Raw genomic sequence first — 22,323 nt, forward strand, 5'->3', positions numbered from 1 at the left:
CTGAGCTGCCTGCTTTCTGGCAGCTATCTCTAACAGCTAGCTTTTTTCCTAGCTACCCAGCTGCTGGCCCCCACACAGCAAACTACAGAAAGCTCACTAGGTTAAGTGAGTGGGCAGAAAAATGGCAGATGAACTTCAATGTTAAAAAGTGCTAGATAATTCATGTTGGGAAAAATAACTTATGTATACAATGCTGGGCTCTGAACTAGCTGTTACAACTCAGGAAAGACACCTTGGAGTTCTGGTCCTTACATCTCAAAAACAATGTATTAGAACTAGAAAAAGTGTAGAGAAAGGCAGCCAAATTGATCAGGGGCATGGAGTAGTTGTCATACCAAGAGAGACTAAAAAAGGCTTGGACTCTTCAGTGTGCAGAGAAGAAGTCTGAGGGGGGATATAGTAGAGATCTATACAGTCTTGAAGAGGGTGAAGTGAATGAACAGGTAACTTGTTCACTAAGTCCCAAAAAACTAGAACTAGGGGGAACATGCTGAAATTAGTAGGTGACAGGTTTGAAATTAGCAAGAGAAAGTACTTTTTATGCAACATCTGCCATTAAGCTGGCAAGTCAGTCAGCAACATGGAAGTCCTTGACTTCAGGAAAGCTGACTTTGACAAGCTCAGGAGGCTTGTCAGCGAGGCCCTAAGGGACCACGACCCCAGGAGAGGGGAGTTTAAGAAGAGTGGTTGCTCCTCAAGGGAGCAATCCTCAATGCACAAGCTAATTCTATTCCATCTTGGAGAAAAGGCAGCAAGAGGGCATAGCAACCCCCTTGGCTCTCCAGGGATCTAACAGACCTCCTGAGGCTAAAAAGAAAGGCCTACAAAGGATGGAGGATGGGATTCACCTCCAAGGAGGATTATTCTGCACTGGTGCAGTCCTGCAGGGAGCAAACCAGGAAAGCCAAGGCTGCAACTGAACTCCAACTAGCTTTGAGCATCAAGGACAATAAAAACTCCTTTTTCAAATATGTGGGGAGCCAGAGGAAAAGCAAGGGCAACATTGGACCCCTGCTGAACCAGATGGGGCAACTGACAACTGACGCCCAGCAAAAAGCCAACCTCTTAAATGGGTAGTTTACGTCGGTCTTTCATCAGTCCCATGGGATGCCCATGCCCACCATGGGACAGGGAGGTCCGGGTGAGGGAGATCCCCTGCCCTCCATTAATGCTGACCTCATGAAGGAACACCTTGAGAGGTAAGACACCTTCAAGTCATCTGGCCTTGACAGTCTACACCCCAGGGTACTCAAGGAGCTGACTAGCATCATAGCTCAGCCCTTGGCACTTATCTTTGAAAACTCCTGGCGCTCTGGTGAAGTGCCCGAAGACTGGAAGAAGGCCAATGTGGTGCCTATCTTCAAGAAAGGGAGGAAAGTGGATCCAGCTAACTATAGGCCAATCAGCCTGACTTCTATGCTGGGGAAGATCTTAGAAAAGTTTATTGAAGAGGCCATCCTTAATGGACTGGCTGACACCAACATCCTGAGGGATAGCCAGCACGGGTTTGTTGCGGGTAGGTCTTGTTTGACCAATCTCATTTCCTTCTACAACCAGATGACCTATCACCTGGACAAGGGAGAAGAGATTGATGTTATATATCTTGACTTCGAAAAAGCCTTCGATCTGGTATCGCATGATCACCTCTTGGTGAAACTGGCCAATTGTGGCCTTGGGTCCACCACAATCTGCTGGCTGGGAAATTGGCTCCGTGGTTGGACCTAAAGTGTAGTAACTGATGGAAGTCACTCATCGTGGTGTCCTGTGACCAGTGGGGTCCCCCAAAGCTCTGTCCTTGTACCCATATTGTTCAGCATCTTCATTAATGATGTGGACATTGGAGTCAGAAGCAGACTGGCCAAGTTCTCTGATGACACCAAACTTTGGGGCAAAGCATCCACACCAGAAGATGGGGGTGATCGAGGCTGACATGGATGGACAGGCTCAGCAAATGGGCGGATGAGAACCTGATGGTGTTTAACACTGAAGAATGCATGGTTTTCCACCTTGGGAAGAAAAACCTGCAGCATCCTTATAGGCTCGGCATTGCTACACTGGCTAGCACTAGAGAAGAAAGAGACTTGGGGGTCATCATTGACCACAAGATGAACATGAGCCTGCAATGTGATGCTGCGGCTAGTAAAGTGACCAAACACTGGCTTGCATCCATAGATGCTTCTCAAGCAAATCCCGGGACGTTATTCTCCCCTTGTACTTGGCCTTGGTGAGGCCGCAGCTGGAGTACTGCGTCCAGTTTTGGGCTCCACAATTCAAAAAGGTTGTGGAGAAGCTTGAGAGTCCAGATAAGAGCCACATGCATGATCAGAGGTCATGAAAACAGACCTTACGATGACAGGCTGAGAGCCGTGGGGCTCTTTAGCCTGGAAAAGCACAGGCTCAGAAGTGATCTGATGGCCACCTATAAGTTTATCAGGGGTGACCCCCAGTATCTGGGGAAACGTTTGTTCACCAGAGCGCCCCAAGGGATGACGAGGTCAAACAGTTATAAACTCCTGCAAGACCGTTTCAGACTGGACATAAGGAAGAATTTCTTTACTGTCCGAGCCCCCAAGGTCTGATTCGATATTAGCTTAATTTATTCATCTTATTATATGATACGAAGATATCACTGTTTATGCTTTTGCGATACATGGAATGTGAACTACTGTGAAACTGTAAAGAGAGTTACATAGCAAAAGCAAAAGCAGGTATCAACTTTAGGCACTAATAGCCAAGGCACATTAATGTACGTGTAGACGCGTTAAGGCATATTAACACTGTGTATGTACTGACGTGGGACTAACTTTAGTCCCATGTCAGTCCACGCACATGATGTTGATGCGCTTTAACGCGTCCACATGTAGATTCATAGATTCGTTGATGTTAGGGTTGGAAGGGACCACGATAGATCATCGAGTCCAACCCCCTGCATAGGCAGGAAAGAGTGCTGGGTTTAGATGACCCCAGCCAGATGCCCATCCAACCTCCTCTTGAAGACCCCCAGGGTAGGGGAGAACACCCAGGCCTTGGCCACTCTAACTGTGAAGAAGTTCTTCCTAATGTCCAGTCTAAATCTGCTCGCTGCTAGCTTATGGCCATTATTTCTTGTGACCCCCAGGGGCACCTTGGTGAGTAGAGCCTCACCAATTCCCTTCTGTGCCCCCGTGATGAATTTATAGGCAGCCACAAGGTCGTCTCTCAACCTTCTCTTGCGGAGGCTGAAGAGGTCCAGGTGCCCTAGTCTCTCCTCGTAGGGGTTGGCCTGCAAGCCCTTAACCATATGAGTGGCCCAGTTAGTTTTGCTGATGACTTCGTCACACTGACGGCTCATGTTCATCTTGGAGTCCACTAGGACTCCGAGATCCCTTTCCGCTTCTGTGCTACCGAGCAGGTCATTTCCTAGGCAGTAGGTGTTCTGGACATTTTTCCTCCCAAGATGCAGCACTTTGCATTTCTCCTTGTTAAATCGCTTTCTGTTGTTTTCTGCCCATTTGTCCAACCTGTACAGGTCTGCCTGTAGTTGTTCCCTGCCCTCCCGTGTGTTCACTTCTCCCAGTTTTGTATCATCTGCGGACTTGGACAGAGTACACTTCACTCCCTCGTCCAAGTCACTGATGAAGACATTGAAGAGTATCGGTCCAAGGACTGAGCCCCGCGGGACCCCACTGCCCACATCCTTCCAGGATGATAGTGTCTCATCCACTACCACGCTCTGGGTATGACCCTCTAGCCAATTTGCCATCCACTGGACTGTGTAAGCATCCAAGATGTGAACCTAAATTGCCATAATGTGCGTTAAGCTAATGTGCATTGCATTTAGGTGTGCCTAAATGCCCATGTACACACACCTGCAGTAGTGCAACATACATTTTATCCATGTGCAGATACATCAGACAGTCTTGAAAATCTTGGTGGTTGTTATTTTTATCTGAATAAAGCCCTCATATTAATGTATATTTGTTGCCAATGTTTATTGAGCAACTCTTGCCTCTGTACAGTAAGTAGAACCTGGTTATCTTAAATATCCTAAATTTCTCTGAGCTGAAAGTCTCGTTAACAGTATGTCTGCCTTAGAGAACAAATGGAAATCAATATTTTTGGCAATAGTTGCACTGAGAATTTATGTAAAAGCATTTAAACCATTGAAAGCATTATCAAAAAAAAAAAAAGACAGATTTCTTTGTAACTTTAAGGATTTTTCCGGCATTCAGAAGACCATCATCTATCTAGTTGCGTAGATCCTGGTTGTGGATACTAGTCAGTAAAACTCTGAAACTAATTAGAATTATTGCTGATTATGAAGTACTGATATGATGCTTATTTTGCTTTAAGATTCCTAGGTACATCATAACGCTTCACGAACTTCTGGCTCACACACCCCATGAGCATGTGGAAAGAAAAAGCCTTGAATTTGCCAAATCTAAGCTAGAAGAACTTTCAAGGTAAGGTTTTTTCCGGTATTAATAAGCTTAGGTGACAGCTTTATCCTTTTTCTAATTGAAAGTTTTGCTCTTTTTTTTTTTGCCAAGACAGGGTTCAGACTGTTTTCCCCTGCATCTTTTGTGGACGGGGGAGAAGGTGGAGAGGTGCCTGTTTGTCATAGTGATTTACTATATTTATGTATGAGCAAAGCATTTACCATTAACTGACAGGAAAACATTGTAATTTTTCCATAGTTGACAAAAATGGTAAATTCTACTCTATGACAGCAGAAGCAGTCAGGGTTTTGCAAAGTGCTCAGTTCTAAACTTGTATAATATTTTATAAATATTAATGACATTCATTTTGACACATATTTTTACCACCACATGTGGCAAAAAGGGAACTTCAAGATCCAAATATCCCAAATATTTTAAGTTCAGTGTTTTTGTACATTACTAAAATTCTGTTCCCTCCAAATTTCTGCAAAATTAAACTCTATGCAATCAGTGTCTTTTACAATTGTCCCCCTGCTTAAACCCATATAAAAATATAACACTTTGTCTTGGGAGCAAAACTTTCTTGTATAAACATGGCATAATTGTAGAAATTCTGTATTACGAGTTTTCCTGAATTTTCTGCATGGCAATGCCACTGTTCCCCAGCAAAAGCAGTTTTTTACCTGTGCTAAATTTTTGAGTTTTTTGTTTCCCACTGTTTCATAGCTCTTACTCATTGAACAATCAGTCATAGAGAAGTAGGGCTGGAAAGGACCTCCAGAGCTCGTTTAGTCCAACCCCCTGCCTGAGGCAGGATCATCCCTATCTAAACCAACATATACAGTGCATAATGTAAACTCTGTGTAAACTCCTGTCAATCCTGACCACAGCACAGCTAACATCCTAAACCTGCCAAAGGTAAAGCAGGAGAACTGTGGCAGTCAATGTCCTGCTTCTATGCAAGGTTGTCAATATTTGCTCAGGAGATCCAGTTCTTTATCATGTATTATTCAAACTTAGGCCATGGACACATTAAAGGGATTTTCCAGGAAAACCCAACCGTCCCAGGAAAAAATGTTTGAGACAACGCTCTAATCCAATTTTAATCTTCTTAGAAATATGTTTTCAGTTAGTCTGAGAGAGTTTTTACATCGATGGCTCAGGATAGCTCCATTCATTTAACTAGAGACTTACTCAACAGAGACATTTTCCATTGGCTTCCAAGATTTTTTCCCTCCCTGAAGAACCATACTCCTTCCATAGGCTGTCTCTTTAGCTGTCTTTATTTTCATCTCATATTCATATTTAGAACCAGGCAGATGCTTTCAGCTCTTCATAGAAAATTCAAATAGCTAGACATGCACCAAATCTGGTGGAATGGCTATATTCACATTCCTTCAGTGGTAGACGTACAAGACTGCTGTTGGCATACCCTCTCTCTCTCCCCTCCTTTCCCCTCCCAAATGGGGCCATTTAGAGGAGGAGACCTCAGCTAGATAAGAATATTTTCAGGGGTGGTAAAAATAACTAGATTGGAATGAATCTATGAATGAATTTGAGGAGGTGAGATTAGAACAGGGGTGGGCAAAATGTGGCCCGCCAGGCTATTCTACCTGGCCTGCAGGGCCCCTAAAAAATTTAGAAAATTAATATTTACCTGCCCCTGGCTGCCTGTCATGCGGCCCTCGATGGCTTGCTAAAACTCGGTAAGCAGCCCTCCATCCAAAATAATTGCCCGCCTCTGGATTAGGACGAGGACTATGCAATTTAAGAGCTACTCTTAGTATCATTTTATAATTGAAATTTATAGCAGCTTGCTATAAATAAGCAAATACTAATGTAATCAGTTGCTGAGACAAATTCTTGAGGAAGCAAGCTACCTGCATGTTTAATTCAATACCATTGTGCATTAAAGGTACAAAGGTGCATTTCAGGGAATTTAAGAAACAGTTTATATTGTGTCTGACAGGGTGATGCACGATGAAGTAAGTGACACAGAAAACATCCGGAAAAATCTAGCCATAGAAAGAATGATAGTAGAAGGCTGTGATATATTGCTAGATACCAGCCAAACTTTTATACGTCAAGGTAAGACATTTTCTTAAAAATCTTCTCTAATAATGAAAAACATTATATTAAAAAACAGTAGAATTAATGTTGGCATCATTGGGAAGATGACACCTTTGGACACAACAAACGTCATAAGTCTGGTGTTGTCCATGTAGGATAAGTTACAAGTTGGCCCGTGATAAATAGTTTTGGGCTGTATTTGAGCCCCACTTTTATGGTGTTTTTTACAGGGGCCATGAAAAACAGCAGCACAATAATAGTAAAGCACCTTTGGGACAGTAATGTACATACTGCCTGGACTGTCATCTTCAGTGGACCAGAAATTATCTACAGCACCATGGAAAACAGGTCTGTTTGGCCAGTTAACACAGAGGTCCCAGATGATGCCAACATTTGGGCAAAAGGAATAGAGAAGCTTGAAGTTCTTAAAGCTTTGTCAAGTGGTGGAGAGATTGTGAGGAATGAGAACAGCTGTCTGTTGTTCCCATTTTTTATCTGTGCTTTGGGAACAGCTAAGAATGGTATAATATAATGTTTTTGAACCTTTGCTGCCAGATGGATGTTTCTCTGGTACAGCCAGAAAATAGAAGCTGGAGCATGACAACATTATCACATGTGTTTTGCAAGCCTGAGGACACTCATTCATTTTTTCTATTGAAAGACAGATACTGCCTTTAGTGGAAGCTCAGTGTGTGTGTCACAAACATTTCTGCAAAGAAAAGCTATGAAGAACAAGCATACTGCAGAAAAATGCAGATGTACATGTACTGCATCTTGCAAAACAGGGAGAGAGATGTGCACCTCTTTGTACGTTGTTTCTGAAAAGCGTTTCCATTGAAGTTCATAGATTGTAATGATGGATTTTATGGTTGAATTCTACATATTTGTGATAAAAACAGCTCTTCGCTTAAATTCAAAACTTTTCTTGAAAAATATTAATGGCAGGTTGGCATTATCAATATATTGATTCTTGTACCAATTGAAGTGAATAAATTGGAAATATTAAAAAAATGTGGTTATCTAAACATCTTTTTCTCACACATGATGAAAATATTTAGTTTTTTATATCAGAATTGTTATTACTAAGCAGGAAGATCTTTACAAAGAATGTAGACATTGGTAGTTCAGATTTTTCAACTTCTCATATGTTCAAGCTTCTTTATCCCACAAAAAAGTTAGGGATACCAGTATGTAGGATAGCTTAAGAATATAGTTTAAGTGCATCTCTGTAAGACCAGTGGGTATGGACTTTTATTAAACATTTAGAACTAAGTTTGACAGCTTAAACAACATGATTGCTTTGTGAATAGTGGAAGTTTGGATTGGGGGGGTTATTTGATTTTATATATTTCTGGAAAACTAATCTCAGTTTTTAAAAATAAAATATACCCATATCTACAGTAACTTCAACGTTATTATTACAACAATTAAACAATTAAAATTTAAGTAACAATTAAAGTTTAGAAGCCTTTCTTCACTATTGCATATGGGTATTTAGTATAACTTAATGTGCTTAGTGTGAAAATTCAAAACATCAACTCAAAGAAAAATATTAAAGCTTGTAGTCTGGACTATTTTGTCTTTTATTTTTCCCTGGTGCCAGAAACATGTATAAGGTATGATCTTCCATTATGGGCATGTGTTATGTGAATTATTTATTCTGTATACATCATTATTTTTGCTGAAGTGGCTTTATATACCTCAGTTGTTTAGTTTGTTTCCCAGTTATGGTTTGCTTATCTTTATTTTATGTGTATATTTAGAAATTCATCAATAAAAAGGTAGTTAATTATAATAATCATACAATGGAAAGAAGCCTTATTACACTGATTCTGAGCATGCTTTTAATTAGACTTGAGTGTCTAATTATGATGTTTTTTAGATGATTAGACACCTGTAAAACACTTTTTTTGAAAGCCTTGTATGAACTAAGGAAATGAGCTTGCCAAAGAAAAGACTTAAGTTTTGTTCTGTGATATAAACCTGTCAATCACAATGTTGACTGGTAACAGAGATAAGAATAAAATATTAAAATACAATGGTTAAAATATTTAAATAAAAATATATTATCTAGAATAATTTAGCTGTCCAAGTGACCACATCACAAATTGTCTACCAGAGCTGACATGAATTAGCATCTTTGACTGTCACATCAGAAAGACCAAGGACTGAATGGGTCTGGAGATGAGTTTATCTTTTCACCTATAGGAATATCTCCCTCAAGTCAAGGTTGGGGTACTGTAGCAGGGCAGCATGAGGGGAAACTTATACTGATATCGCTGGTATTATTGTTCTTTGACTTGTCTCCAGTGCTGCTATCCTAGCACCTTCCCCCTGAGGACCCTTTTCCATTTCACTTCTATATTTGTCCTGTGTTGGTCTCTGTGCACCTGTACAGAGACCTTCTTCATAGCTTTCAGAGACAGAATATTTCCCTTACCTTGTCAAAGAGATGCTTGTTTAGGTGTTTATGATAGTGTGAATTTTACTTTTGTGAAGTGTAATATACAGCATAGTTTACAAAAAGGCATGTAAGAACATTTAGGGTGGTCCCCTGGATAGAGTTTGGGAGTCGGGACTCAGATCCAGTCTCTGTTCCCAACACTGCTGCACCCGCTGCTGCTGTAACTTTTGTTTTCTATGAGATTGAGTGGAGTACAGTATCATATACTTCCTCCGTTGGTAGTGCTAGTTACCCAAAACTCAGTAAAGGCATTTAAAGTTCTTCAACTACAAGGTCTTAATGACTTTACCACCTCATAGGTCCCAGTCTTTATTTCCTCAGTGGCTCCTACCAACAGATCGGTCCAGTTTTGCTAAGTGCCACAAATCAATTCAGACATATAGCTTTGCAACCCACTTCTCAGCCATTCAAATTGTCTTGGATCTTTCTCTCCTGACAATTGTATTGCAATTTATGATATTCAGCAGAGGAGAAAGCAAAACTGCATGAGCAAATTAGTCAGTTGCATGCAGACCTAAAGCCTTTTTTTAAAAAACCCAGGCTTAGTCCATCCTGGATTGCACATGTATTTGTTAAAATGATTTTTTGGCAATATTCATCTGCTTAGTTCATATGTTGCTGGTTAAAATTCCTGAGACTGCACTCATAGTTGTATAAAGGACTGCTGCTTAATGAAAACTCCAAAATTAGCCTCACTTGCTTACAACAACAGTGGTAACAAAACTGAACCATTATGCTTTTTCTTTCCTTTAAGAGAAAATCTGTAGTTGAGGATGTGGCAAACATCTAGTTTCTTGTTGTTAATAAGAATTCACTGGTCAGAAAAACTCCAAAACAATGTACAACAGCCACTTTGTCTAATGAGAGCTATATAGTGCATGTAGGAGAACTGACAATGTAGCATTTGGTTGAACTTTATGTCTGTTTTGTGTTACACCAGCACTCTTACTGCTGCATATTTCTAGTATAACCCTAAACTGTACATTATAGAACATCAGTTCTGTTGTAATTTTCTCATTTATCGGTGTGTTTGTGGCTGTGTCTGATGATAGAATATTTTTATGTATTGGTACATCTGAAATAAATTTAAAATGTTGGTTTGGGGGGGTGTACATGTTTAGCAATGTATGCAATTGTATGTAAATATTTAAATTTCTAAAATATTTTTTTCTTTCTCATTAAGCAGATATATTGCATTTGTATCTTGTTTCTTAGTGTAGGATTTAATAAGTGTCTTTATAATAGACCATTTTCCTGCCAAGGTAGCGTAATGAGTTTTAAGCTAATATATATTAAACCTCAATGAATAAGTTCTCCAGCATTCCTTCTTCATAATGTGTTTGCACTAATGGTCAAGATAGTGCCCACAGTTATGTATGGGAATTGCACATGGATTGAACTGAAATTTTACCTCCTAGGTAAATTCAGAGGTGTCACACATGCTTATGCAAGCCTGATGAAAGTTTGTCCAAAACTATGTAAGAAAGGATGTAAGTAGCACAGTAGCATAATTTTCACCCATCTGAAATTCTGTGAGGATCAAATTCAGCCTTTTCTGTAATAAGATACTAATTGAATTCAGTAGTAGTTGTACTAGTGTACTGGTGTACACTAGGCCACAGTGTGACTCAGGAGCACTGATAATTGTGTGGTGTAAGCCAAGGAAAAAGAAGCTTGGTTTACTTAAAATTTGTTCAGTTACTCTTTGTGCACATTGATCTCATTTTACAAACCTAGTAATTGCCAAACTTAGTGCAAGTGATGCTACTTTGCCATTTAATTTCCCTTTCTTGACCATTGTATATATGACATGTAACTTAACCTACCTACGAATTTTGCAGCCAAAATGAATAGTCTTAATAGAGTAAGATCTTCTTTTGGCATAACAAAGTCCAAACCTGAATCCTCAATTTGACTTAGAGAAGAAAAACAAGTCTACAATAAAAATAGTAAGAAAATAAACAACGGGTCTCTGTTCTAAGTGCAAGGTATTTTCTTATGTACACCTATCAGAGTTAATAAGTTGCATTAATTATTTTGTATTGCCTAGTATATTAATATTGAGAGCATCACTTGCTAAATAGTATTATAATTACAGTGTGTTATTCACTTTTGTAATCACCAGGTTCCCTTATTCAAGTCCCTTCAGTTGAGAGAGGGAAACTTAGTAAAGTTCGCCTGGGATCATTGTCTTTGAAAAAAGAAGGAGAAAGACAATGCTTCTTATTTACAAAACACTTTTTAATTTGTACAAGAAGTTCAGGAGGAAAACTGCATCTGCTTAAGGTACAGAATTTAAATTACCTTCTTTGAGCTGGATTGCTAAAATATAGAAAAATCAGGCCAATAAATGTTTTGAACTTCCCACTTTGCTTGAAATTGGCAGCATTATTGCTTTAACCTTGGACTTTTGTGTGCTGTGGTAAGCATAACTGAGATGTACACAGTGAAGAACTGCAGGACTCTCATAGCTGTGCAAGTAGAAAATATTAGGATTATGTCTGAAGTGTGTTAGTTGTTTTAAGGGGTATTGGTTATAGCCATGTTGGTCTAAGGACATAGGCAGACATGGTTGTTTGGGTAAATCTTTTATTAGAACAACTAAAATAGTTGGAAAAATTTTTCTGTGCAAGCTTTTGAGTACCAACCCAGAAGAAGGGTGTTGGTACCTGAAAGCTTGCAAAGAGGCCTGAGGAAAGGTGTGCATCCTTCTTCAGGTTTCTATGCAAGCTTTTGGGTACCAACACCCTTCTTCAGGATTTGTACCCAAAAGCTTGTAAAGAAGAATTTTTCCAACTCTTTTAGTTGGTCTAATAAAAGATATCAGATTTATTCAAAGAACCTTGTCTGCCTTAAGTTCTTTAAAGAACTTGCCATTCAGATTATGAACTGGACAGTAATAGGTAACGATATTGACATTTATTTTACAGTGAATTTTTCAACCGTTGTTCATGCTCTGAGTGTTTGTTGACTAGTCCAGGACATGGGGCTGTTTTTACCTCCCTGATCCCCAGACAAAAAACCCTCCAGCAAACTAATACCCCCATCCTGCCTGCCCATCCCCCAACATTACTTACTTGCTCAGCTCCCAGCACTGATGTACATTGGTAAAACCGTCGCTGTGAGTGGCTTGAGGGATGGGAGGTTTGGCAGGCTGGTGGTGGAGATGGGGAGGGCAGGGCTGGGCTGACTAAAAATAGCTTAGTGCCAGGGAGGGGGTAGGAAAAGTGCAGCATCAGGGCTGGGGCTGGCAACTGTGCTTTCCCAGCTCTGGGGCTGTGCTGGGAACTATACAGAAGTCCAGGAGAGTTAGATCTGTCTAGAAATGCCAACCTGATCAGATTTGAGGGTTCAGACAGAAGTGGAGCTCTCAGCTATAACTCAGAACAATTCTGCAAAGTGTTCTGAGTTACAGCGTTACTTCAGATGAAACAAAAGTTCACTGTTGGTTCTGGGGGGAGGGGAAATCTAGCTGCCGGTTCAGAGCCTGCAGCCAGGTTCCCATAGCAATGGCCAGGGCTTTCTGCCAGTGGTTGCTGTTTTCAGAATGGAAGGGAGGAAAGAACTTGTTCATGGGGCGCCCCAGCTGGTGCTGAAGGGTGGGGTGGGTGAATTGGAGCTCCCCCACCCCTCAGGAGGGCTCCAATACCCCTGCACCAAACTCTAGGGGGTGCTGAAAAAAACCTGAGACTGAACTCCCTCTGCTCCCTCCCCCCCTTCTGAAAACAATGACAGGCTGGGATCTCTGCAGACACAAGTTACAGAAGACGCTACGTTTTTAAATGTCTTTATCTCATACCTCATGCAATGAGGGGTCAGCTTTTCACTCAATCAGCCATTTTTAAATTGTTTGCAGCTGTGCACTTGTCTTTGGTCACAGCTATAAGCTGCTTTTTGTGGCCAGATCAGGTGAAAATTGTCACTTCTGTCTGCACCCTGAGTGTGCTTTGGAGGCAGGGTTAATTTAGATAGGGTTGGCGATTTTTAGATTGATCTAACTGTCCTGAACTTATCTACAGTTTGCAATTAGAACTACTTAACTAGCGTAAGGTCTGCACTTGGGCAAACTAAGTTCAGTTGTGTTGCTGTTTTTAACCTGATCTAACCTCACCCCTACCTTGGGCAAATTCAAGAGGAAGTTGGATGATCACCTGTCTGGGGTCTTGTGAACCCAGCATTCATTCCTGCCTGTGGCAGGGGGTCAGGCTAGGTGATCTGTTTGGGTCCCTGCTGACCCTAGCTACTATGAAACTACTATGAAACTATGAAACCTCCCCATAACCTCCCTGAATGTCTGTATTCAGCCTTTGTGTATGTTCGTGATACCCAGCACATTATGTGTAAGGCTGAAGAATATAGAATTCATGTTCCTTAGCCTCAGCTATGCCCATATTGGGAAAAGGATATCATAACTATCAGCTTGTACTTCCAAAACTCATGTGTTGAACTGTAATGTTGAAAGAAAGCATGCAGACTATGTAACCCAGGTGCGCTAGAACAGTTCTGTAAAACTGCTTAACAATCAGTAGCTCAAGTACTCAGGTAGATGAACTACCTTTCCATCAACTGATGCTTCAAAATGCTTCCCAAGGGATGGTAGATAGCTTCCCCCTTCCTTTAGCCCTATGTATGATCTTATAACCTTTTCAGATATGCTAGTGAAACATACAGAGCACCCTTTTTTCCGGCCTCTTATATGAACAGGTAATCAATTTTATCCTGAACAAATAAGTGAGAGTTCAGGCATATGTTATATTTAGGTGTAATTAAGATGTTAATCCCACAATAGATAGTAACCCTACCACACATTAAAGCCAATTCATGGAGTGATAATATGCAAATATGCCACAAAATGGTTCCCTGTATAATGTATAATATCATTGTGGCTCATTTGTATCATGCCTTAAATTGAACATGTATCATGTAAGGGCTGTTCCAGGATAGATCTCCACTCTCAGCTAAGCATTTGGATCCAGCATCCAGGACCAGGACAGAGCCCTTTGCCTGATCAATGGGGTTAGGCTGGGGGCAGCCCTGGGTGCTGGACCTGGTGCCTTGCACCCAATCCTTGGAGGGAGATGTGGAAGTGTGTTGTCAGCTTGACATCAGAGAGTGTTTCCCTGGTCTTGGGATCACTGCATCTCAGACCTTTAAAGAGCAGGTGTGAAGTTGGGAACCCCAGCTGCACACTCACTTTTTAAAGTTCCCAGAGCAGCCATGGAAGCAGCAGATGCGAATCTGGGAGTTCACTGCTTCCCAGCTGTAGGTGCCACTTCACAGTGCAGGGCATGGGCAGCTGGAGAGCAGGAAACTCCTATCTCCCCTACTGTCTGTGCCCCGGAGCATGGGTCCCAGTGTATAGGCACTTTTAAGGAGCATGCCTACAGCTGGGCTGTAGCCATGCTTTTCAACTTCCTGCATGCTGGCAGCTGGAAAGCATGCAGTTGAGGCTTGAGGAATTTTATGCCCCATCACCAGAATTGTGCGACCAGTCTTACAGTCCCAGTTTGGGGATGGGGCATAAAATTTCTCAAACCCCAATAACGTGATTTCCTTGATGTCCACCAGAAGCCAGAGAATCACCAGTTTACTAGGGCTTGAAACATAAAACAAAAACTAAATACGATTATTTTTTTCCTTAAATGGACTTAACCTATTAGGCACTAATTGGTTTAAAAAACAAATCCCTTCCCTGTCCTTCCAAAAATGAATAGTTTTTCTAATTGTTTGCTGTTTTTAACTGTGGATCTTTCAAGTTAACTTAAGCATTCCTTCTTCCTACTCTCACTATATGTATATTGCCTTTCTCTTGTTTCTGCATGTTTCAGCTTTGTCACTGCTGTTCCTGTTGAATGATCTGCTAGGGCCTGGGAATGAGTATTTATATACACACTCCTTCACAGATCATATGTGAAAAGAGCCAATAATAAAACACTTAAGCTCCCTATAAACAAATCTTCGGCAAATAGAGTGTAAACAAATGGAGAACAGATTTTTTTCTCTAGTCTTTTTTTTAACCTACCATCGTGTGTGTAGCTATCTCCAGCAGCACCAGGTACAAATTTTGCAAGTAAAAATGTGATTTTTCTTCCCCTCACATCCAAATCAACAGTCTTTTTCTAAACATAGTAAAAAGACTATGGTTCTCCAATTCCTGGAAAGGGTGAAAGAATGAACTGGAATACAGTTGGCAAATGAAATCTGTATGAGTGCTTCTGTTTCCTGGAGTCACCAGAAAGCCCAGCTCATTGGCCAAGAAGTCAAATTCTTCATAGAGGAATAAAAGAGGAGAAAAGGTCTCAGATGACTTTATAGTATCATTCCTCTGCTCACAATGTCCAGTCTCAGTGCAGACAGGCATTCTAATTTCCTTCTAGTAGAGACCAATGTCTTTTAGTCTGCCTAATTTTCAGTGTGTTTTTGTAGGCGGTAGCTTTATAAATTGCTGAAACTGCTTTACATATTTGAACCAAAAGGGCTTGAATCCTGAAGTCCTTTTTCAGCAAAAATTCTCATGGAAAACAAGCTTCCAAATAATATCAACAAATTCTGACTTCTTGGGGCTGGAGACACTGTCTCTCACCCCATTCTCATTAAGAAACTGGGGGGCTGTGGTGTAGACACCCACACAGTCAAATGGGTCACCAACTGGCTGGAGGGCTGCACCCAGAGGGTGGTAGTGGATGGGTCCTTCTCAACCTGGAAGGACATGGGCAGTGGGGTTCTGCAGGGCTCGGTCCTCAGGCCCCCACTGTTCAACATCTTCATCAGTGACTTGGACGACGGGGTAAAAAGCACCTGTTCAAATCTGCTGATGACACTAAGATGTGGGGGGACGTGGGCACACTGGAAGGATGCAACAGGCTGCAATCAGACCTCGACAGATTACAAGGGTGGGCGGACGAGAATAGGATGGGTTTCAACACAGACAAGTGCAAGGTGATGCACCTCGGGAGGAACAACCGGCATCATACCTACAGGTTAGGGAACTCCCCTCTTGTCAGCACGGAGGCGGAAAAGGATCTGGGGGTCATCATTGACTCCAAGATGAACATGGGCCGGCAGTGTGGAGAGGCAGTCAGGAAGGCCAACCGCACCTTGGCATGCATCCACAGATAGATCTCGAGCAGGTCCAAGGAGGTGATCCTCCCCCTCTATGCGGCACTGGTCAGGCCGCAGTTGGAGTACTGCGTCCAGTTCTGGGCACCACACTTCAAGAGGGATGTGGACAGCATGGAGAGGGTCCAGAGGAGGGCCACTCGTATGATCGGGGACAACAGGGCAGGCCCTATGAGGAGAGGCTACGGGACCTGAACCTGTTCAGCCTCCACAAGAGAAGGCTGAGGGGGGATCTAGTGGCCTGTTATAAACTAGTCAGGGGGGATCAGCAGGCATTGGGGGAGTCCCTGTTCCCCCGAGCACTGCCAGGAGTGACCAGGAATAACGGTCACAAGCTGGCAGAGGGTAGGTTTAGGCTAGATATCAGGAGGCGCTACTTCACGGTCAGGGCGGCTAGGGTCTGGAACCAGCTTCCAGGAGAAGTGGTGCAGGCTCCTACCCTGGGGGTGTTTAAGAGGAGGTTAGATGAACACCTTGCTGGGGTCGTTTGACCCCAGTATTCTTTCCTGCCATGGCAGGGGGTCGGACTAGATGATCTGCTCAAGTCCCTTCCGACCCTAGAAACTATGAAACTATGAGACAAGGTGTCAATATTTGTATCTGTGTAAACAGGATACAGAGATTCTACAGAATTCCCAGGGAGTAATTTACAGAACTGGTTTAAAGCTAATTAAAAAATCAATCCTGCCTTCTTGACCAGCATGATCTCTTGAATTGAACTTCTTAACAAATCTGTAATTAGATTGGATGGGACAGAATGAAGTTGTTGTTGAGTGGGCTACAATTAGTGAGAGGAAGAGCACAGAACGATTCATATTGAGTGAGCACGTTGAAACTGGATGTGCAGAGTTTCTTCTGAGTTGCATTTGATGGAAATCTGCACAGTTGAGTTCAATGAGACTGTCATTGCATTGAAAGTTTATATATGCTACTAGGGAAGACCTTGGCTTAGAAATGTAAAAGAAACCCTAGCATTTCTAAGATTTCCAGTACTTCATCTTTCCAAATGGGTCAGGAATAATTAAATTCATCTTTTCTATATGGAAATTCATTTTCCATTGTAGCAGAAACCACAACGTAGGAGGACACAAAAACAGTAAAAATATTTGACAAAGTAAGGTCCTCAAGAGATTCTGGTTTTTGGGTGAAGAATCAAATTTTCTAGGTATTGTCTCCAAACTGGCAGGCCAGTTTCTAACCATGTGATGAGAATTAGTGTGGGAAAGGAATTTTGCAAAAGGAATTTTGCAACTGAAAATATATAATTGATTTATTTTAATGAAAAAAAATCTTATATACATTATGCATTCTATTTTTAGTCTTTTTTTAAATAATGTACTCCGTTTTTGGGGAGAAAAAATGTTTGTCCTGAAATGGATCCAGACTCTTTAACTAAAGAGACTGCAATATAAAGTCTCATAGTAAGGTTGGTGGAAACTTAAAATATTTCTAATGAGTGCAGAAAACTCCAAAATTTCTGAAAAGACTACTTTTTTCCCCACAGACGGGAGGTGTTCTCTCTTTAATAGACTGCACATTGATTGAAGAGCCAGAATCAAGTGACGAGGATTGTAAGTTGCATTAAAAATGTCTACAGTAATCACAGCTCTGGAACAGTTTCTAAAAGGTGTTACTCTTTTGGGGTTCTTTTCAGCACAGCAAATTATATGTTTTACCTTTTCATGAAACTTGAGAAGTATAGTGGTAAAAACTGCGTATGCAAAATAGCTGCATCAAAAATATGTGCTCTGCCCTGTTTGTTGTTCTTTCTGATGACCTTCCACATAAGATTTCAAGTAAATTACAGAAGCAATGTAACAAGTTATTCACTCATTTTTGCATGGAAATTTACCTTCAAGGCTCTTAAAACAAAAAATGCTTGCTTGACAGAAGGAAGGGGATAATTGAATTTCTGAAGTTCAAGAGTGGGGGGAGGGTAAGTGTTAGCAGAGCTAGTGGAAAATTTCATCTTGGACTTTATAAATCCTGACTTCTACCTTGGTCAAATAATATTACAAAGCAGTTTCCTTGCTTTTTTATGATATGCATATTTGGCCCCCATCTAACAGAACTTTTTTAATGTTAAAGGCAGTTCCGTTAAATTCAATTTTATATCTCACATATTCAACATCTAAAATTCATGGAGGAGCCTCCCTAGAACTGGGGCTTTACTTGCTAATTTGAAAAAAATTACATAATTTTTAGTGACTCCCACTCAATCTATGTATGTATGTTTAACAAATTTCTTCATATACATTCCATGTGAAAAATGTGCTCGCTGTTTTGGAGTAGTTTTTGTTGGTTTTCAGCAGAGGTAAGCTTAAAGTGATTTCTAGTATAAAATAAATATTTTCTTTAATACAGCTTTTAAATCTTAACTGCTGTTTTTTCTACCTTCCAATGATTTCAAAGCAAAAACTTCTGGTCAAGTGTTTGGACATCTCGATTTCAAGATTGTGGTTGAATCTTCCGACGCTCCTCCTTTTACTGTGGTTCTTTTAGCCCCTTCACGTCAGGAAAAAGCTGCATGGACAAGTGATATAAGTCAGGTAATTTAATCACTTCCTCTTTTCGGTTTTTTTAAATGTATGTAGGGTATATTTTTATTGTGTTGCAAACTAATCCTAGAAGAATTTTGCATTTTTCAGAATTGACTTACTGAGTGGAATGTTTAGGAAGCGTAATGTTTACTAACTATTACAGAGTTTTTTTGTTTTTTCAGGGAATTATTAGTGAAATGTAGAAAGTTACTCTGCATGAAGGACGTGGTGAAGAATGTAAAGAAGACAGAGTAGATAGAGTAATTGAATAGCTAACATAATAGTATTGGTCTTCATTTTTACCATCTGTTAATATGTAAATGAAGAGACCTGTGTTTTAAAAAGGATAAAATTTGTTAATTTCCAGTAATGCTAATTCAAACCTGTAGTATAAAAGTGAAATTGTTTGAGGTATTTGAATGGTGGAGGATTCAAATGTTCACTTTACATTTCATGGCATGTAACTGTATTATATGCCATACAGTAAAAGAATGAGATGAGCTTTGTTATTTCTACATGGATTAGAATACTAGATGAATGGCCATCATACACAAATAGGAATTCATTGGTAGCATGTAGATGATTCACTTTTTTGTGAATCACTGAAAATGAAAATATCTCAGACAGCTTCCCAGTCAGATTTGTACTTTTCGCTTGTTTTTCAGTTTGTTTCTTTATTTGGTTTATATGCTATATTTCCCAACAAAGTCTCAGAGTAGCTTTATAAAATAATTTATAAAACAGAACAACAAAACAACTTAACAAGCAAGTAGAGTAATAAGCAAGAGTAAAATAGAAAACCCCTGAACAATATCCCAGCCTAGCAAAGTTTGCTAAATGCATCCCCAAATAGGGTGGTATTACAGCAGCTTTGTGGAACAATTAGAGATCATAAAAGGGTACAGGGAAAATGCCACGAATCTCCTACCAAACTTACACATTTCAGAATGAAAATTGAATAATAATATGTAATAAATACCAGATCAGATCAAATCCATTGTGCCTTCTGTGTAGTGTTATGTCCCTGATGAGTTCTATACCAGCTGATTTTATGCAAAAACTGTGAAGTGAATAATTATTACTAACCTGCCCATAAGCAGTTTTTCTTTATCCATTGCTACAGCTCTAAAAGGATGTAGGGCAAACAAAATAAACAAATGATAAGAATTTGATTATTGGAGATGCATATTGTTTAATAGGGTGTGTAAAAGTATGTGACATGCACACAAATATGTAAATTTACATTTGGTTGCCTTTCAACACATAATTAGCTCATATGTGAACAAAAAGACAAGTACTGTACGTAAATCAGATGTATAAATGTATGACATTGAATTTTACTTTTAATTAGTTATTGGATGCACTGTCCAAACCAACAAATCAAGTAAATCAAATAGGTAAGGAAAAAAAGCAGTATGAGAAAATGAGTTGTTAGGAAATAATATTTTTGTTAACCCAATAGTTATCCTCTGCATTGTTGTTGTGAATCAGTTACCAAAAAACATTCATCAATAATAGGAATGATGAGCATGTCTATGTGGGCATTAACATGCTTTAGTTAATTCACAGTAAATCTAATACCTTCATTGTGAGGTACTAGTAAAATGTGCGTTAGCCTGTCTTAATGTGCATTAACTGAAGAGCACAGGCTGCCTATACATAAGCAGGGGGGTTGCTCTGATACAGTGGAATTCCCTTTTGAAGCAATACACAAAATGATCCAGGGGCTTTAATTAGAGGAGCGTGTATAAATGCTAAGTGACACATAATGCAAATTAGCCTATTTTAATGCACATTAGCTGAATACCACTTTTTAGTGATGCTTTCATATACGTTAAAATGGGCTAATATGCCTTAAAGTGCATGTGTAGATGCACCCACAGAATCAGAAAGAGAAATATCATCAAACTACTTATCCTTTTAGTCAAAATCTTGTTGTTGTGTGCCTGTGTTAACTAATATTTTCTGCATCATTAAATAATACACACCCACAGTATTTTTGGAGAGTTCTTAGCTATGTACTTTCACCCAGGCCTGGGGTGAAACTGCTTTCTTGTCAAAATGATCAGTTTTCAAGGTTCCAAAAATGTATATACTTTACGCTACTAGAGATAAAAAACACTATATGGTGGCTGTTGGTTCAGTGGTTAAAGCACTCATGATGTAGTTGAGATCTAAGCTTTAGTCCCTGCTTTGTTTTATTCAGATCAGAGGTAGTATTCTGAAGGATAGCCATCATGGCTTCATTATAGGAAGGTCATGCCAGACCAACTTATTTTCCTTCTACAATCAGGTAACACCACCTGGACAGGGGAAATGAGATTGATGTCATATACTTGGATTTCAAAAAGGCCTTCGACCTGGTCTCCCACGATGTCCTTATGGTTAAATTGGAAAAATACGGCCTTAACTACTTTATGTTCCAGTGGCTAGGTAACTGCCTCTGTGGTAGAACCCAGAGAGTACTGACAGATGGGACTGAGTCATTATTGCAGGAGGTGACCGGTGGCATCCCCCAGGGCTCAGTACTTGGACCAGTGCTTTTCAACGTATTTATCAATGATTTGGAATTGGGTAGTGAAAGCGAACTGGAAAAGTTCACTGATGACACCAAACTATGAGGGAGCATGGTTATGCTCCAGGACAGGCTGGGCAGGATTGCAAGGTGGGTAGACTTCAACCTGATGTCATTTAATACAGATAAATATGAAGTGCTCCATCTGGGGAGAAAAAATAATCCACAACACACGTACAGTCTCGATACTGCTATGATTGCCAGAACCACAACTGAAGGAAACCTGGGTGTTGTGATGGACAACAAAATGAACATGAGCCACCAATGTGATGCCATAGCTGGCAGACCTAATCAAGCACTGGCCTGCATCTACTGAGGCGTCTCAGGCAAAGCTAAAGATGTCATCCTCCTGCTCTACTTGGCCCTGGTGAGACCACAGCTGGAGTACTGCATCCAGTTCAGGGCGCCGCACTTCAGGAAGGATGTAGAGAAGCTTGAGAGAGTCCACATGAGGGCCACATGCATGATTAAAGGCCTAGAGACCAGGTCATATGAGGAGAGGCTGAAAGACTTGGGACTGTTCAGCCTGGAGAAGAGAAGACTCAGAGGGAACTTGGTGGCAGCCTATAAGTATATATGGGAGTATATCAGGGCCTGGGGGAGCAACTATTCACCAAGGCCCCCCAGGGGAGGGCTAGATAATAGGCACAAACTGATTGAAGATCACTTCAGACGAGACATAAAGAAAAACTTCTTTACAGGCCGAGTACTGAGGGTTTGGAACAGGCTCCCCTCCTTGAGGTGATACAGTCACCCACCCTGGTGATCTTTAAAAAGCATCTTGATGTCCATTTTGCTGGGGTCATCTGACCCCAGCGATCTTTCCTGCGCAAGTGCAGGGGGCCTGATCCGATGTTCTATAAGGTCCCTTTCAGCTCCTAACAACAACAACTATGAAACAAGGTCAGAGACATGAACCACAGCCTTTTACTTCCTGTGCAGGTGGCCTCACCCTCAGGCTTTAGCTGTTTTCTCCTGTTACAGCTGTTCCATTTTGTATAAATAGTTTAATATTCTTTGGGTTAAAGAGATGCGCTCTGTAACTGAGAGACAGTGGCACTTGCATGCAGTATTAAGACAGCCAGGATCAAGGCCCTCATCTAAATCAGGCAGAACAGGGACCTGAGCTTGGGTTTC

The 22,323-nt window shown here is 40.7% G+C and overlaps 1 protein-coding gene across 2 annotated transcripts in view; it reads left to right on the top strand.

The window, feature by feature from the left end:
* RASGRF2 (Ras protein specific guanine nucleotide releasing factor 2) overlaps window positions 1-22,323 on the top strand; it is a 249,315-nt gene that overhangs the window by 83,616 nt on the left and 143,376 nt on the right. For both annotated transcript variants that reach the window (XM_090038177.1, XM_090038178.1), the window contains exons 8-12: window positions 4,333-4,442; window positions 6,388-6,506; window positions 11,078-11,238; window positions 17,576-17,642; window positions 18,484-18,620. In XM_090038177.1, coding sequence (XP_089894303.1) covers window positions 4,333-4,442; window positions 6,388-6,506; window positions 11,078-11,238; window positions 17,576-17,642; window positions 18,484-18,620 — 594 coding nt within the window. The remainder of the gene's footprint in view (window positions 1-4,332; window positions 4,443-6,387; window positions 6,507-11,077; window positions 11,239-17,575; window positions 17,643-18,483; window positions 18,621-22,323) is intronic.

The sequence above is a fragment of the Crocodylus siamensis genome, chromosome 3, assembly GCF_052110815.1.
Source record: "Crocodylus siamensis isolate JL-2025a chromosome 3, ASM5211081v1, whole genome shotgun sequence".
NCBI lineage: Eukaryota > Metazoa > Chordata > Crocodylia > Crocodylidae > Crocodylus > Crocodylus siamensis.